This window comes from Nesoenas mayeri, assembly GCF_963082525.1.
Source record: "Nesoenas mayeri genome assembly, chromosome: 1".
NCBI lineage: Eukaryota > Metazoa > Chordata > Aves > Columbiformes > Columbidae > Nesoenas > Nesoenas mayeri.
The window spans coordinates 211,560,397-211,579,003 of record NC_137541.1 but is presented as its reverse complement, the minus strand read 5'-3'; the positions used below and the strand labels follow the sequence as shown (position 1 = coordinate 211,579,003).

General features: G+C 52.4%; 1 protein-coding gene across 2 annotated transcripts; it reads right to left on the bottom strand.

Annotated features, from left to right (window-relative positions):
* Nucleotides 1-2,895: 2,895 nt before the first annotated feature.
* On the bottom strand, nucleotides 2,896-15,155 carry P2RY2 (purinergic receptor P2Y2). 2 transcript variants are annotated; one of them, XM_080354860.1, is made up of 3 exons: nucleotides 15,021-15,155; nucleotides 9,602-9,730; nucleotides 2,896-6,319 (listed from the first exon to the last, which is right to left on the bottom strand). In XM_080354860.1, the coding sequence occupies exon 3, from the start codon at nucleotides 6,313-6,315 to the stop codon at nucleotides 5,239-5,241; it is 1,077 nt and encodes a 358-aa protein (XP_080210986.1). In that variant the 5' UTR covers nucleotides 6,316-6,319; nucleotides 9,602-9,730; nucleotides 15,021-15,155; the 3' UTR covers nucleotides 2,896-5,238. The 2 variants fall into 2 exon arrangements, with proteins under 2 accessions (XP_080210986.1, XP_080210985.1); XM_080354859.1 differs by lacking the exon at nucleotides 9,602-9,730 and having other exon boundaries at nucleotides 15,021-15,141.
* Between the last annotated feature and the right edge of the window lie 3,452 nt (nucleotides 15,156-18,607).

Genomic DNA, 18,607 nt, shown 5'->3' with positions numbered 1-18,607 from the left:
AAACACTTTATTAACCTATCCATTTTGGGGAATTTCTGCAATAATATGATTAGTTTGTGGAATCTGGGAATCTCCTCCCTTTGTTTGAACCCAGTGCTGGTCTGGGTGGCTTTGGGACACCTTTCCTTACTCGTTATTGATCGTGTAACAAGCATCTTCCCAAGACATAGGGAGGTTGTAGAATGGGGAGTGTTGGTCTCTTCTCCCAAGGAACAAGCGCCAGGAGCAGAGGAAACGGCCTCAAGTTGCGCCAGGGGAGGTTGAGGTTGGATGTGGGGACCAATTTCTTCCCCAAAGGGCTGTGGGGCATTGGAACAGGCTGCCCAGGGCAGTGCTGGAGTCACCATCCCTGGAGGGTTGGACAGACGGACATGAGGTTCTCAGGACATGGGGCAGTGCCAGGGGTGGGTTATAGTTGGACTCAATGATCTTGAGGGTCTCTTCCAACCAAAATGATTCTGTGATTCTGCTTAGATCAGAAATAACTAAGAGGGGCAGACCGGCTTATTTCTCAGAAAACTAAGCCCTGAAGAGGAAAATCAGAAGAAAAACGAAACCAGGACTCACCACATGAAAAAGAAGCTTACGTGTCAAATGATTTACAGGAGCAACGTGGCTCACTGCCTGCCTTCACCAGATTAAGGATCTGCTTACTAGCAGGGCACCATTGAGAAGGAAAAGCCCTGTGCTGGGATGCTGGGAAGGTCTTGCAGAAGTGTGCCACCCTCCAGCCCGTACGGCAGATTTGTTTGCTTGGCAGGAAACCATCAATGCTCTTAACTTTCTCTTCCTGCTCCCAGCGCTATGAGATATTTACAAAAAGTGGTTTCGGTTCGCTTTTTTTTTTCATTTTGGTTTCTCTGAAGTAAATGCACGATCTCTGCGCTCCCCGCCAATGGATGTTATTCTTGCTTAAATCTCATTCTTGGGTTTGAGTGACTCACATGAGCTACAGAGGAGTCGTTGCAGGGAAAGCTTGGGTGTGATGCTGTAAAACCCATGAGCTAAAGCTCTTCACATGCGAGTCCTTCATCCACATGGCATTCACCCCTGGAGTTTTCGGAGAGCGTATTTTGAGATGACTGATTTAACAACTCTGGGGCTTCCAGCTATTCATTTGGATCCATGCATTTGAGTCTTTGTGTTTTAACAACTATAAGGGCTGCAAATTTTTTAAAAAGAGAAGCCAAAGCAGAGCTTTCCTCCATGGTTCAGGGAACCATGAAGTGCTTCTCCACCCCACACTGCAGGGCAGTGGGCATTTACCATGTCTGCATCTTAAAGACGTTTCTAGAAGATCAGGTGCAGCAAAAAGGCACAAAAATAATTTGAAGGCTGGAAAAATCAGCCTCGGGACGAGAACGAAGGAATTAGAGCTACTCATTATTGCCACGGAGATTACCAGATTACCAAATCAAGGTAACTTGATCACAGTTTTTAATAAAATCATCAACTGAGATGAGCGTTTCCTAAAAGTCTGATTATATTGCAATGGTAAACAAAATATGTAATATTTTGTGGGGACTGTGATTAGGTTCAGGAAACCTCCTGGTGTCTGTAGAGGAAGGTGAGAAGCCTTTGAGAACATGAGTTTTCACTCCAACACATGGAATAAAACCTCTTGTTTTGGTGACTCTGTGAATTGTTGGGTGAAGCAGAAGAAAAGGTGGCCCATGGGATGGGAGATTAATTACTTAGAGATTTTTTCATTAATTGCTTAATCTAACAACTTCTTCTGGCCTTCAACAGGAGCGGCCTAGGAGAAGCTATCCAACAAGTCCATGGAGATATAACCAAAATCAGCTATTGAATTTGTCATGCTACCAGTGGGGATGGGTTAGAGGGAGGTCTGAAGACCTGCTCAGGGGCTTTTGAGGTCCAAAGGTTCACTTTGACCCGCCACATGTAGCCATTCTGGGGTGTACTAGGGTGCTCCAACCTGTCTCCACAGCAAATTTTCACCTGAGACAGTTGAGTTACTCCTCCAGGTCTTCCTGTGTCTAAGAAGCAAAGATATGGGATGAGCACTGCTGTTACTGGGCTTTCTGGAAAAGGGGAGACAGCAGCAAAGTGAAGTGAAATCCTCCCCAATGAACTGCTTTGTTTGTGGGTGCACCAGGAGCCCTCTCCATCTCAGCTCCATCTCACCTTGCCCAAGGATGAACAGAATAATTGAATCACTTTGGTTGGAAGAGACCCTCAAGGTCATTGAGTCCAGACATAACCTAAATCTAGCACTGCCCCATGTCGCTGAGAACCTCATCTCCATGTCTGTTCAACCCCTCCAGGGATGGTGACTCCAGCATTGCCCTGGGCAGCCTGTTCCAATGCCCCACAGCCCTTTGGGGAAGAAATTGTTCCCCACATCCAACCTCAACCTCCCCTGGCGCAACTTGAGGCCGTTTCCTCTGCTCCTGGCGCTTGTTCCTGGGGAGCAGAGCCCGACCCCCCTGGCTCCAAGCTCCTTTCAGGCAGTTCAGAGATCAGAAGGTCTCCCCTCAGCTCCTGTTCTCCAGCTGAACCCCCCAGGTCCCTCAGCCACTCCATCACACTTGTGCTCCAGCCCCTCACCAGCTCCATTCCCGTCTCTCCACTCGCTCCAGCACCTCAAGGCCTTTCTTGGCGCGAGGCACCCAAAACTGAACACAGTATTTGATGAGAAGACCTGTCTCTTGGGGCAACCAGCTCTACAATAGACTCCTACAGGTGTTTAGATGCTGAAGGTATCCACTGTTCAGCCCATGTGTGGACAGCTATACCTGGAGCTTGAAACATGCCTATGACATTTAACAACCCAGTTTCTATCCCCAGCATCCCCTCTTCTTTGGGGAGAAGGTGGCAGAAGAGTGCTCATAGTCTAAATAAATTTATTTACTATAAGAAATTTGAGGTGTCTGCATGTTACAAAAATAAAAATGTACAGTCATTCTCACAATACCCACTCTTCTTTTTTTTTTTAGTATAAGTTAGTGCTTTTACAAACAAAACAAAAAAAATCTATATATGTATTTCCAGTTGGTACCTCTCCAATCGCTCTGCATCTGAGCAGTGCCACCAGCTCATGTGGGACCAGGACCACAGAGGGAGTCTCCTGACAGGACAGGGTTGCCCAAGGTGGTGGTTGGAAGCTGGCTGATGTCAGAAAGGTGGAATGGCCAAGCAGGACCTCAGGAGTGAACTTTGAGCCCTTTCTTGTTGAATTATTCAGAGCACGTAGCTCAGTGTTCACGCTGCTTTTTGGCAACTGTGGAAGACCAGGCAAGACCTGGCCTGGAGTAAAGTTTGTACCAGTTCAGCACTTCAGTTGAATTAATTTCTCCTAATTATTTGTCTCACCCCCGTGATTGTGCCGTGACCCTGCCCATAAAGCCAAGCTCCCATCACAGGCACAAGGAGGAAAAGGTGCTGCCACGGTGCAACTCTTGTCTTAACCCAACCTTATCGCACAAGTTCACTCGAGGATGAGATGAACCACCCTACAAATGTCCTCTTTTTCTTTGCCGATCGTGCTCAGAGCTGAGATAGTTCCCTCCTTTACCTCCTGTGGCTGTGACATTGTTGGTTGGTACAAGAGGCCTCTGTGGGACTGTGACTCCAGCAAGCCGGGACCACAAGAAGCTCCAGTTGACCCTTGGCTGAACTTGGCTGGTGTGTCTTGATCTCCACCAAGCCACTTCACAAGAAGGAGAAACTGAGACGAGGTCTGAGGAATTGGTCTATGCCAGGATCAAATGTGTTTGTCTAGTCCTAAAATAGAGCCAGGACTGCTTTTACAAAATATGACTCGTCCAGTGCTGCAGCACTAGCAATTTTCATTTTTGGGGTGAGGAATCAACATCCTCATGTCAAGCAAACCATGGGCTTGGGCTCTCAGCCCTCCAACCCAGCAATTACAGAGAGAGACACCAAGTGGACCTTCCGGTGGGGTGTTTTGTGGATATTTTCTCCAGTTTACTTTGAACTGTCCTGGTTGATGTGGGATGGAAGGCCAAACCCAGACAGGACTGGGGTTAGGCTTTACTTAGCACCACATTTACTGATATGGCTCCTAAACCCAAATTTCCCAGGGAAGGTCGACGCTGTCAGTAAGGGATATACTGACTGGCTCCAGTGGAGCACTGGAATTACTGTGATTATGGGGAGACCACACAGCAGTATCTGTGCAGCATTTTGGGTCACAGCAAGCTCCTAAAGGTCCCAGAGGTGAGCACCAATGAGGATGTGGCAGCACTTGGCCAAGGGGATGTGCAACAGTCTTCGCTTCTTGGCTGGAAATGTAAGTCACTAGTAAGGGGGTCAAAAACAAGACGTGAAGAGCCCACCCTGAATTTTAATGAGCTGGAGATGATTATTAAAGTCAGCAGCTGGGAGAAAGCTACGGGTTCCTAAAAGCTTTCCTAGGGTGAACGTTGCTATTGGAAAGCACTAACGGGTCTTTTGGAAGATGTTCACCCTGCTGAAGAAACCTACAGGTGCTTGAGTAAACTGGAGTGGGATGTTACCAGTAAAGTCTAGTGGGATGGTACCAGTAAACGCCAATGGGATGGTACCTGTATACTCCAGTGGGAAGGAAGGTCCACCAGCACCCTTTTTAATGGGAAGCCAACCCTTGGACAGGAGCTGTGAGCCCCCTCCCAACTCTGCCAGCAGAGTCCGGGCCTTGAAGCTTAGGAGAGCATTTCTCCAGGGATGTAAAGCTGTGGGAGACACTTTCCTGCTGTGGGTGGTATTTGCACTTGACATTTTCATCGACCTGTTTATCGGAATCTGAGCCTCTTCATCGACCGAAAGCCTTTCCTCCCTTGCCAAGGCGCAGAGAAACCCTCGCTGTGCCAGGGAGATGGAGACAGGCAGATGGATTTCTTCAGGGGGACCTTTTGCACACAGCGTTTCTGCTTTGGAAAATGATCATTGGAAAAAGACATTAAGGGCGTGATTGGGGTTTTTTTTAGCAGATTTGGCCACCACGATAGAGGTCACCCAGCCTCACGGGTGGAGAGCTGCCATTCAGCGCTGAACAGGCTTAGACGAAGAGGGGGAGATACAGGGTTTGTGTTTAACCACAGCAGCATCTTCCTGACAAAAAAACATGTTTGAAACAGCGACAAGCAGAAAAGCTCATTTAACATGGCCCATGATGAAGTGGGTGCAAACCAAGGCACCACAAACACCAAGAGCCTCGGACCCCAAAGCATCCTGACCTCCCATTGCATATTCTGTCGCAGAGATGGTGCAGAGCTAGGATTTCACATCCTTGGGTAACGTGTCCGTGTCGTTACTGGTTCCCAGGGGACTGTTGGGCGTGATCCCCAGAGCCATTTCGTTTTGAGGCTTCCACATCATTTTGTTGCCTGCAAATTTCATAAATCGTTGTCCTGCTAAGAAATACAAAATGGGATCCAAGCAGCTGTTGGTGCTTGCTAGGGGACGAGTCACCTTATAGGCTAAATTGATGGCGTTGAGGGTCTGACAGCTCAAGTCCCAGCTCCGGAAGGAGTAGTACAAGGTACGAGTGACATGGAAAGGAAGAAAACAAACGATGAAGACCACCAAGACGATGATTATCATCTTGACCGACTTCTTTTTGGATCGGGACAGCCGGGAGATGCCCCGTGTGGGCTGCAGCAGCCTCCGGGCCATTAGACAGTAGCAGATGATGATGATGAGGAAAGGGATGCAGAAGAGCAGCACCAGCATCACCGAACTGTAAATGACAAACTGGCCAAAGAGGTCCTTGCTGGACGTGTCGTGGCAGGTGATGGTGTCCCGCCTCACGGTGGTGGTGACAAAGAAGAGCACGGGGGACTGGCACACGACGGTCACCACCCACACAATAACGGACACCCTCCGGGCATAGCGAACGTGTCCCCACTGCAGCGACTTTAGCGGGTAGCAGATGCCCAGGAATCGATGGATGCTGATGCAGAGGAGGAAAAGGATGCTGCAGTAAAGGTTGGTGTAAAACAAGAAGCGGACTATCTTACACAAGCCCACGCTGAAGGGCCAGTTGTCCCCCATGGCGTAATAATACACCAGGAGGGGCAGGGAGACCACGTAGAGTGTGTCGGATATAGCCAGGTTGAACATGTACGTGGTAGAGGCGTTCCAGGTCTTGATCCTGAAGATGAAGCCGTAGAGGGCCAGTAGGTTGAGAAAGAGCCCCACCACGCACACGATGCCATAGGTGACAGGCAGCAGGATATACTTGAAGTCCTCGTCAAACATGCACTTGTAGTCATTGTCTCCTGCGTCACCTGGGTCCAAGGAGCTGTTGATGACTCTGGTCCAGGCTGGAGGAGTTGTTAGGTTTGCCATTGCCCTGGGGGAAAATAAGGAGGCTGTAAGGACATGGAGGTAAGGAGTCTCTGGAAGAGCTGGGTTAGATGAGAAAACCCTAGTGCTATAATGCTGTGACACATTGCGTGGTCTACACTGTCATAATTACTACATGCTATGTCTATACCCTTCCTTTCTCCTTCTGTCAAGGTTGCCATCAACACTTGGCTGCATCTATCCAAAAGCTACCTGAAAGCACGCTCGCTGTCTGGCAGACAGTGTCACCTCATTGCAGGTGACAATGACGTGAGACGTGGCATCGCATGCCCACAAAGATCACGGCCTATTGCGTTGGGTGTTGACACATCCAAGGTAGTCCATAGCATGGGGGACTTAGAGTCAAACAAATAAAGGGAGTTTTATTCATTCTTATTTTTCATCTGGCACATGGAGGAGGAACTAAGCTGCTCTAAAGTCACCAGTAAATCACAGGCCACACTGGGGGGCCAATTCATATCTCCTGGGGCCCAGTTCAATGTCCAACCCGCCCTTCCCAACAGGCTCATGCAGAAATTTAGTCTCCTGTGCTACAGAACAGAAAAGATGCTCCTTTCTGTGCTTAACCACCCATGAGAAGTGACTCAGCTGAGCACCGTGAAAGGTGGGTCCTACTGAACCCCAGGCAGAAAGGGCAGGAAAATGGAACCATGATCTTCAGTGAACAATTCTGATGGCTGGACAAAGGGACTGTGTTCTCCAACACAAGGGCTCTGCCTGGGTTGGCTGTTGATGACCGCAGAATAGTTTGGGTTGGAAGGGACCTTCCCAGCTCATCCGGTGCCACCCCTGCCATGAGCAGGGACATCTTCACCAGCTCAGGTTGCTCAGAGCCCCGTCCAGCCTGGCCTGGGATGTCTCCAGGGATGGTTCATCCACCACCTCTCTGGCCAACATGGGACAGACTCTCACCACTTTTAGGGACAACAATTTCTTCCTCTGTCTGGCCTGAATTTCCCTCCTTTAGTTTAAAACCATCACCCCTTGTCCTATCACAAACAGGCCCTGCCCAAAAGTCTGTCTCCATCTTTCTTTTCGGCCCCATTTAAGTCCGGAAAGGCCACACTAAGGTCTCCCCGGAGCTTCCCTTCTCCCGCTGAACACCCCAACTCTCTCAGCCTGTCCCCCAGTAGAGCTGTTCCAGCCTCGCATCATTGCTGTGGCTCCTCTGGCCCCTCTCCAGCTGATGATGATGACTTTTTAATGGGTTTAGTGTTGGGCTGATGGTGACCATCTCACTGGTCCTACTTTCCGGCCTTGAGACCTGCTCCTCCAGCATCACCATCACCGGAAAGTCTGCCTATGATTGTGCAAAGCTGTTTTATGCATGAGAATGACCATTTGAGACGAGAAAAATGGACTTGAAAGAGCCTGTGCAGACACAGAGTCTGGCACTGTCTGTATCAATAGAGACAAGGGCCCCTTTGTGTGTGAGACGCAGCCCACGGCCCAGCCAACACATGATCGCTCAGCAATCCCATCAGTCAGGAGTCAAATTAAAATGCTTTTTCCTCCCTTCCCACAACACAAGCTGGTTTATCTCAGGGGACACGATGTGCTGGGCCCTGTGCTGCTGGACCCTGTCATGTGGAGCCTGGGGAAGCAGGTTGTGGGGAGATGGACAGGCTGGAGAGTTGGGCAGGGAAAAATCTAATGAAATATAACAAGGGCAAGTGTAGAGTCTTGTATCTGGGCAGGAACAACCCCAGGTTCCAGTGTAAGTTGGGGAATGACCTATTAGAGAGCAGCGTATGGGAAAGGGACCTGGGGGTCCTGGGGACAGCAGGGTGAGCATGAGCCAGCACTGGGCCCTTGTGGCCAGGAAGCCAATGGGACCTGGGGTGGGTTAGAAGGGGGTGGTCAGTAGGTCAGAGAGGTTCTCCTGCCCCTCTGCTCTGCCCTGGGGAGACCACACCTGGAATCTTGTGTCCAGTTGTGGCCCCTCAGTTCCAGCAGGACAGGGAACTGCTGGAGAGAGTCCAGTGCAGCCACCAAGATGCTGAAGGGAGTGGAGCATCTCCCGTGTGAGGAAAGGCTGAGGGAGCTGGGGCTCTGGAGCTGGACAAGAGGACACTGAGGGGGGACTCATTCATGGGGATCAATATCTAAAGGGTGAGTGTCAGGAGGATGGAGCCAGGCTCTTCTCGGTGACAACCAGTGATAGGACAAGAGGCAATGGGCACAAACTGGAACACAAGAGGTTCCACTTAAATATGAGAAGCAACTTGTTCCTGGTGAGGGTGGCAGAGCCTGGCCCAGGCTGCCCAGGGGTGTTGTGGAGTCTCCTTCTGTGCAGACATTCCAACCCGCCTGGACACCTTCCTGTGTAACCTCATCTGGGTGTTCCTGCTCCATGGGGGGATTGCACTGGATGAGCTTTCCACGTCCCTTCCAGTCCCTGACATTCTGGGATTCTGTGAGATGAATCCACCATAGGAGCTCAGAGACCTGGAAGCTACTGCAGGAGACAAGGTTTCAGTAAAGGTGCCCTTTCAGTATGTGGGATGTGCCCTGACCCAAATCTCAGCACGATTTTAGGTGGAAAAGAGCAACAACCAGCCTTCTCAGCTAAATGGTTCAGCTCTGGTGCCGCCATGGTGCAGGACAGCATGGGAATGCCCCTTTGTGCAAACAAGCACCATTTTGACCTCAAACTATCCCGAACCTACCTCAAATTTAAATCCTGAAGAAAAGGAGGCAATGAGGGTCTCATGGAATCTGCCAACCTGGCTGACCTCTCACCAAAGCGAAGCACTATGGCATTAAAAAGCACCTTGACAGCTCATAGCTGATGGAGAAAGGGGTGAAGTGATGCATCCGGCCCATCCATGGGGATGAGCTCAGCCCTTGCTCCAGGGGCTGGATCAAACCGCCTGCCCAGATGTGGCATGGATGCGATCCCTGATGATGTTTCCCCCATTTCGCTGCTTTTCCCTTCAGAGCGGACCACAAGCATCATTGGCCAAGGTTCACGTTTCCCAAGGACGTGGGCAGAAACCACACACACGTGCACACCCTGAGTAATCTGCAACATCTGCAAAAACCCAAACTTAACTTTGGGAACCACTCTGCAAAGAACGTGAGGAACCAGGACCCATATCAGACTGTCCGGGTCCCAGGGTTTTGCTTTTCCTGCTCCCGGTTCAGCTTTGATCATATCACTCTTCATCTTGCCTCCGCCAAGTCCTCAGCAACGGGGTTGTCCCTGCAGATGGAGAGGGGTGACAGTGCTCGGGCAGATGGGAAAACACATTCCTGCTGCTCTTACCCCAACTTCTTCCTTCCCTCTGAGGTTTGCAGATCTGCGGCCAATGAGACAGAGGTTGCCCGCAGACCTGGCAGCAGATTAAACGGGTCAGACAGGCCACCGTGACTGAAAGAAGCAACACAAGACACCCTAAAAGGCACAGGGAAGGGTTATAGACCTCCAGAGACTTCAGCCTTGTGTGTGGTTTGTCTATGTCTTTAAATCTGTATTCCCTCTGTCCCCTGCAGATAACCCACCACCCAGCTCTGAAGCATCAATGGGGGCAAGATCACCCCACCCTGCAGCTTACATCCCCATGGGATCCTGTGACCCCAGCTAGAAAACACAAGGCATTTGGAACCCATCTGTAAATCAAGGTGGGGAATCTCCTCCAACGCGAAGGGCAGCATGGGCCAAGCTGCACATCTCCATCTGCGCAACAGAGCTGGTGAGGGGCTGGAGCACAAGTTTGATGGGAACGGCTGAGGGACCTGGGGGGTTCAGCTGGAGAACAGGAGCTGAGGGGAGACCTTCTGATCTCTGAACTGCCTGAAAGGAGCTTGGAGCCAGGGGGGGTCGGGCTCTGCTCCCCAGAAACAAGCGCCAGGAGCAGAGGAAACGGCCTCAAGTTGCGCCAGGGGAGGTTGAGGTTGGATGTGGGGCACAATTTCTTCCCCAAAGGGCTGTGGGGCATTGGAACAGGCTGCCCAGGGCAGTGCTGGAGTCACCATCCCTGGAGGGTTGGACAGACGGACATGAGGTTCTCAGGACATGGGCAGTGCCGGGGGTGGGTTATGGTTGGACTCGATGATCTTGAGAGTCTTTTCCAAACAAAATGATTCTACGATTCCATGATCCTCAGCACAAGGAGCAAACAGGACTCTCTGGTTGGCTTGAACAGGGTAATCACGGAGACAAAACCCTGCTCACAAGGCAGCCTTGTCCTTGCCCTTTTGCTCTCCCTCCTTTTCCTTCTGAAAATGCAAAAGCCTTTCTTTTTTCTTTTATGTTCTTTATTTCTTTTCCCCTCGTTTTGCACAGAATCCCTGGGACAAAACTTTCTGTGTCTGTCAGGGCCATGGCCACGGTCCACCCCTTCATCCCCAGCCCCGTTGCATTCGCTGGGAGCCAGACGGAGAGGACACGGCCAGCCAAGGTGTGCGAAGGCACAAAAGCCAGCAGCTGCCCTTTCCTCTGCCTACGGGCTGGGTGGCACGAACAGCAGCTCTTATAGTGATGCATCGAGCAGCCAGCGGGGACGAGAGGAGGGAGAAAGCAACAGGATGAATGCTTCTATGACTACCAAAAGCAATCACACCAAGATGCTTCGGTGAGGACCACCTGCATCTGCTTCATCGGCTCTCCTGGACCTTGTCCATGGCAGGAGGTTTTTTCTCCGGCATTCATAGAATCACAGAATGGTTTGGGTTGGATGGACCTTCCCAGCTTCCCCAGTGCCACCCTGCCATGAGCAGGGACATCTTCACCAGCTCAGGTTGCTCAGAGCCCCGTCCAGCCTGGCCTGGGATGTCTCCAGGGATGGTTCATCCACCACCTCTCTGGCCAACCTGGGACAGGCTCTCACCACTTTTAGGGACAACAATTCCTTCCTCATGTCTAGATCAGTGTTGCAATCCCGGCAGGCATGTGCCCTCAGATATAATATATATCCCCACAGGCATGTGGATATGATATCAGCATCCCAAAACGCCCCTGTAACAGTATCCACCGCGGCTGGGCAGGGGACATTTAGATGAGTCAATATGGGGAAGGAGGGGGGTGACATCGGAGAAGGTCACGGGCAGCTGAGGGATGAGCAGCACCCAGAGCCAGCACAGCGGGACCACAGGCTGGACACTGAATCACCGAGTAAAGGGCTTTAGTCCTGATTTCTGCCCCATTTTTCAGCATTCCTGGTGCCATCCGAGCTGTCACCACCCATCCCGCCGTGTATTGTGCTTGGGGATCTGCCAGCAGAAGCAAAGTCACGGAAGCAAACAAAGCGCCAACCAAATCACAGCTGCGATTAATGCATTTTCACGTTGGGGGGGGCTGATGAGGTTTAATTGACCTTCCTAAACAATGAATGCGGATTAATTTATCAGCAGGACCTCACAGACACAGCCCTTCATTCTGCTGGTGTGAAGCCCTGGGAAATCAAACCCACGTGGCACAGAAGCACCGGCTGTGACCGCAGCTCACATCATTTTACGCCGGAGGTCGAAACCACGACCCATTCATCACATCTTCCCCCACCCCGACTCTTTTGCACCAGACCCAAGGAGATTGTGGGTGTTTTCCCTGCCCTAATTTCTAGGAATTTAGTAGAGTCATCAAAATCCTCACCCTGGATCAGGAACTACGTTGGGAAGCAAATGACCTGGCATCGTTTTTCCTCTCCTTTGGGATCGTGGTTGGAACCCTCCAACAACCAAAAGCAAACAGATGGCGCGTTCGGATGCCGCCCAGCCTGTCTGGTTGGGAGACGTGAGATGGGACCGGGCTGAAATTTGAGCCAAACTGCCTGATTTTCATCTGTCCTTTCCACTTGGCTCCTTTCTGCTGTGGTGACCTTCAGTGCCTTTCTCCTCTGGGCCGGCTCCGGCCACCAACATGGGCTGGGGACATCCCCAGATGTCATGGTCCCACCATCCACATTGCCCCCCGGTGCTTCTCCCAAGGCAAGACACCTCCAATATACCTAAAAAACAAGTTTTAAGCAGCCTAAGGGGCTTTACCAATCTCCTTGCCCAGCGTCCCGGGCGACATTGCTCTTTTATCCCCCATGGGACCGATTTACCCCTTCCCCCATCCACAAAATAACCAGAAACTCTCATTCCTCCCCAAATAAGCTTGCAAAGAGTCTGTGTTTCTCTTATTTTTGCCCAAAAAGCACCTCAGAGGGCATTGGTGGCTGGCAGAACTGGAGCTGCTCCACCAAAGCGGTCCCGTGCCTCAGTTTCCCCTCCTGCCCCCAGGCTGAGGAGCCGCAGAATTCAACTTGTTTTCTCCATGAAATCTGCTTTTCTGGGGGAGTTTCAGTTTCCCATAAGGTTTTTCAGTCACTGCCTAAAAAGGGGAGAAGCGGTTTGTATAAAAGATACAATGACTTACAAAGAACTTTGTGACTTTGCTTGTAGGTCAGATAAAAGGTTTCGCTTTGTGCCAAATGACTTTTTCTCGGAATTCCTGTTTTCCCCAAGAAACTCCTGAACTCCTCCCTGAACCAATCTCCCTTTGAGCCTCCGCTTCCCAAGAGGTGCCAAAAACTCCCATGTTCATCCACAAAGTCAATCCGGATTAACCAAACTGTGGCTTTGGAGTGAATTAGACAAAAGCATTAAACCCATTGGTGCCGGCGCTCTTGTGTAATTAAAGCCGCCTTCATTTGGTTGAACCTGACTCGGTTCCCAGCACAACAGGTCTCCAGGGATGGATCCTGCTGGAAGCAAAGATCACCCTGAACGATATTTAATCCCTTAATCGCCAGAACAAACCTTTCTCTTTCTACGGCCCCACTGGGAAAGGGACCGTGATGGGATCGGGACTGGAGCTAAGGTGATGCTCGCTGTTTTTCCCCTGCATCCCGACATCATCGGCCCTTCGGGAGACCCTGCAGCATCCCGCAGGGATAGGGGAAGATTATATCCTATTTGAGACCCTAAGCTTTGATTTTTAATTATTGCATGGGTAAGAAACGGGGTTCTCGCATCCTTTTGGCTTCCTGGGGACTGATAAAGCCCTTGGCTGGTTTTTATACCAGGAATTTGGCTTTGGTTCTGGTTGCACCAGGAGAAGAGTGTGGGACCAGTGTCTGGTCGATCACCTGCTTTTGGGGACTGTTTGACACTACAACTAACTCAGTATTTGGGAAAAAAATGACATTTCCACGGAGAACTAACAACCTCCTGCGCAAACCAAGGGAGTCACCCATCAACACCACAACCTCCCCAGCAAAACCAGCAAAACTCTGGGAGATAACAGGCATCCGAGACTGGGGATAACGCAATTATCGGGCTCAACCACAGCACCGGCAGTTACCGCGAAGCCAAAGCAGCACCAAGCCCCAGAAAACCCCATGTGGTGTGGAATTCAGGGGGATAACTTTCTCCTCCATAAGGAGGAACCAAAGAGTCTTTGCTCCATGGATGGGTTCCCATGAAGGCTTTAATGAGGGATGTTCAGCATTGAGGAGGGAAGACGGTGTGGCCGGCAGCACGCTCCGCTGCCAGCAAACTATTCATGGCTTTGGCTTTATGTCAAAACAACAAGATAGAAATCACATCGGGCAGAGACAGGGTAAAAAGCCACCCAGCGCCAGGACAGTCAAAAAATACTTCTCAGAGGTTTTATAACCCACTAAACCCCCGGGATGTGGCCATGCTTGGGGGCTTGGCAGAATATTTCGAGGTCTCCCCATTCAGTCCTTAACCCACTGAGGTTGAATGGCAAAGTTGCCTTTGCCTAAATGAGGAAGAGGAACCCGGGTACATGTTGAAATGGCCCAATTTCAGCAGCCGCCACCCTTGTGCCAGGGGCACCGTCCCCCGCACCGGTGACCCCCCGGGAGTGGGGTTTGCTGCTCATGTACAGGAAGGCAGCGGGTTGCCAAATGTGTTTTGCAATAAGCCGATAAGAAAACCGGAGCAGAAAAAAAGACATAAGATGATTTTCCTTTCATTTTGCTCCTGTAGTGATGCCACTCAGAGTCTCATTCTGGGGAAAAAAAAGGCGTTTTTGGGATTAGGAGCTATTAAAGTGAGTCAAAGGGTTTGAAAATAGAGTCTCGTCGATCTCGGTGCAAATTATACAGGGACTCCAGCATGTGAAGGGGTGGAAAAACACAAGCTGGAGTAAAGCAGGGAGTCAAGTCTGTGGCTTTTACCAGGGGTTTGTACAGGAAAATCCTGACAAACAGCCAGCGAATTCCCCCAGGAAGAGAGAATGCAAAAAAAAGCAATTATTGTGATTAATGCATAAACAAGGAGATAATTCAGGCAGAGAGGAACAAACAGAGCCCATGAGGCTTCCTCCAGTGCTCGGCTCAGACCCTTCATGCCGGCACCAGCGGCTGCTGCTCCGGCCACTCCGTCTTTGGGTCAGTTTGGGAGGTTTTGGGACAGTTTTAGTGGCAGCGCGTGGGGTGCGAGCTGCCCCCCGCAACGAGGAGAAGTGGGGTTCAGCTCTGCCCTCGCAGTGCCCCCCTCCTTGCTTTGGCTGCACGGGGACCCTGTGTCACCCGTGTCACCCACCCGGCACCAAGTGCCACCCCCACGCCGCGTGTGTGTGTGTCCCCCACTCGTGTTGTGTGTCCCATCCGTGTTGTCTGTCCCACCCGTGTGCCCCAATCCCACCCCGGGGGTCGCCTCCCCGTGTCCCGCACTGTCGCGCACTGTCCCGCGTGGGCAGGACACGCACCCCCCTCTGTCCCCCCGCTCACCGGGCTGGTGGCTCCGTGTCGATCGTTCAGGCGGGTGGCGGAGGCGGCTCCATCCCGGGGTTCTCTCCTTCCCTCCCCCACGTCCGTGCTCGGTCCCCTTGTCCCCCCCGCGGTCGCCAGCACCGCGTGTGGACCGGGCGCGGGGCCGCACCGCCCTCCCCGGGGTGGGAACGGGGCAGGACCGGGCCAGGGCCGCGCCCCCCCGGGGCTGGGACCGCCCAACCCGCGGGATGGGATTGGGACAGGAGCCGGGTATGGAGCCATGGATGGGATCAGGGCTGGGAGCGGGGCCAGACACCCCCCCGGGGGGGTGAGACAGAGACAGGAGCCCGATCGCTCCCCCCGCCGAGCCCCACTGGGAACGGGACCGTGATGGGATCGGGACTGGGACCCAGAGTGGACTGTCCCTACCGGGGATGGGGCAGGGGGTGATGTTAGGACAGGACCCCACCCCGCGCTTCAAGGGTGGGAGAATGGGTGGGATGGGGGCAAGAGACCCCCCTCTGAGATTGGGGACAGACACTCTGCTCCCCTCGCCCCACCCCGGGGGCTGGGACAGGGACAGAAGCGCGATCGCTGCCCCCCCGCCCCGCTGGAGAAGGGACCATGGATGGGAGCGGGGGTAACTCCGGCGCTGGGGATAGGACAGCGGTTCCCTTCCCGTCTGGGGATGGGATCAGGGGTGATAGGACAGGGCCCCCCCCTCAAATAATGGAAACAGGGGTAGGATCGGGGCAGGAGCCTCCCAGTCTGGGGGTCGGACTGAGGGTGATGTTAGGACAGGACCCCCCCTTCCAAGGATGGGAGAAGGGGAAGGATCACGGCAGGAGTCTCCCAATACGGGGCTGGGTCAGGAGTTGATATTAGGACAGGACCCCCCCCCCCCTCCAAGGATGGGAGAATGTGTGGGATGGGGGAAGGAGCCCTCCAGTACAGGGATGGGACTGGGGTTAGGATCGGGGTTGGGACTAGGACAGCAGTTCCCCCGAAATCCAGGGATGGGACCAGGGGTGCTAGGACAGGACCTCCCTTTCCAAGGATGGGACCATGGGTAGCATCGGGGCAGGACCCCCCCACTCTGAGGATGGGACTGGGTGGTGATGTTAGGACAGGACCACCCCTCTCCAAGTATGGGAGAATGGGTGGGATGGGGGCAGGACCCCCCAACTCCGGGCTGGGACCATGGATGGGATCAGGGCTGGGACCATGGATGGGATCAGGGCTGGGACCAAGGCTGGATCCTGGGGAGCTGGAGCCAGTCACTTCCTCCGTACCCAACGTCCCCCCATCCTCAGCAGGCTCAGAGCCTGTCCCCAGAGAGCTCAGTCCCCAAAGAGTTGTCCCCCAACTTGGGGGTGTCCTGGTGACCTCCCCACTGCATGCCAGGGGGCCCTGCTATGGCCCACTGTCTCTTACCCAGGGCATGGAGCAGCCCCATGGGGCAAGGGGGTGTCAGCACCAACCCTGGAGGCGAAACAAGTGCTTCTGGACCAGCTGGATGAGCCCAGTTTGGGGCTCTTGCCATGGCCAACCTGATGTGGGGCACTGTCCCACCATGGGTGACATCAAGCTGTGTCCCATCCAGCCCAGGGAGGGTACCAATGTGCTGCAGGTGATGCCCCACAGCACATCACAGGATCCCAGAATGTCAGGGATTGGAAGGGACCTGGAAAGCTCATCCAGTGCAATCCCCCCATGGAGCAGGAACACCCAGATGAGGTTACACAGGAAGGTGTCCAGGCGGGTTGGAATGTCTGCAGAGAAGGAGACTCCACAACCTCCCTGGGCAGCCTGGGCCAGGCTCTGCCACCCTCACCAGGAACAAGTTGCTTCTCATATTTAAGTGGAAACTCCTGTGTTCCAGTTTGTACCCATTGCCCCTTGTCTTATCATTGGTCTTATCATCCCTCGTTGCTTCATGTCTGAAGGGAGCGGAGGGATGGGGGACATGAGATGATAAAGGGACTTTGAGGCCAATTTTCATTCTAATTTTAGCTCCCAGGACCGGTTCCCACCCATCAGTCAGTGAGATGCTGAGTCAAAACCACCTGCCTTGCCATGAACTCCCCCCGGGTGGGGGAATTTATTTTTGAGAAGGGTAATTCTGGGGGCCTGATTCATTGCAGCTTCTCCTGCTCCTCTCTCATTTTCCTTAGAACCATGTGTGAGCAAAATGCTTCCTTCATGAGGATGAGGGTAAACCCTTGGGAAATGGGATGCTGCATCTCCTGCATCCCGGCATTGGGACTTCTCATCCAAGGAAGAGGTTGCTGGAGCCAGGAGGATGCGGAAGAAGGTTTGCTTGAGATGTTGCCTCTTGCCGTGTCTTCTCCTGCAAGCTTCTGGGGGCTGGGTTCAGCCACAAATGGGGGCCCATCTTCTGCAGGGGGTGCCAAAATCCCTCTGCCAGGATGCTAGAGGTCTACAAAAACTGATGGGCAAACTGGACCATACCAAGGAAGATAAATCCTTCAAGGGTACTAAATTTCTAGGAAATATATTGTTTGAGTGTTGTGTATGTGAACTAAGGGGTTGTATTCCCCCATGTACACCAAACACCCTATGGAGATGCTCTGGGATCTTTCCCCATTCAGCCCTTGCACAACTTGGCTTCCCAAGAAGCTGCTGGAAGGTTTGGAGAACCACTACCAGCTTTGTAACCTGCCCTAAATTTCTAGGAAATACATTGATTTTGGGTGCTGTGTGTGTGAGTTGAGGGTTTGCATCCCCCAAGCACCCAATGAAGATGCTCTGAGGACTGTCCCCACACAACATGGCCTCCCAAGAAGCTGAAGAAAGCTTTGGAGGACCACCACCGGCTTTGTAGCCTGCCCTAAATTTCCAGGAAATACATCAAGTTTGGGTGCTGTAAGCGTGAGCTGGGGGTTTGTGTCCCACATGTCCTCCAAACACCCTATGGAGATGTTCTGGAGTCTGTTCCCACTGAGTCCTGCACAACACAGCCTCCCAAGAAGCTATGGAGGGCCACCACCAGCTTCATAGCCTGTCCTCTCCCTGCAGATGACTGACACCAAGTGAAACAGTGGCCAGGTTCAACCCTACCTCCCCAGTGGTGCTCACTCACCTCAGCCAAAAAACCTTAAATTTGGGGCATGCTGGAGGATTCCTGGGCAGGATGAAGCCAGAGTACAAGTCCCACCAAGTCACGTGCAGGTAGCTGAGCTGTTCTCCACCGCCGCGGGCTTCGAGCAAGCTCCAGTGCTCCTCCGTGTATTCCCCATCTGTGTCTGTGGGTGTAAGCCAGATCGTTCTGCAGCTGGATCCGATTTCACACAGGGGCTCCTTGGACCTCCTGGATATGGCCGGGGGGCACCATAAAGCCCCCAAGGGAGGAGGGGAAGGGCACTGATGCCATCTATTATTCAAAAGCAGGCATTAGGAGGCATTAGTCAGTGGGAAGAGGATAAAAACATCTGGCACGGAAGCGGTGCTGCAGAGATCTTGCTGACGGACCTTCCATGCCAAAAAATCATACAAAAAATTTGTCTGTTTCCTTCTTCTGATGTAATTTGTTTGAGGAGGGAAAACAATACATCACGTCGCAGCTATTTGGGGCTGATAAGGGA

Coding starts and splice junctions, on each gene's coding strand:
- P2RY2 (XM_080354860.1), bottom strand. CDS start 6,315: ATGGCAAACCTAACAACTCCTCCAGCCTGGACCAGAGTCATCAACAGC.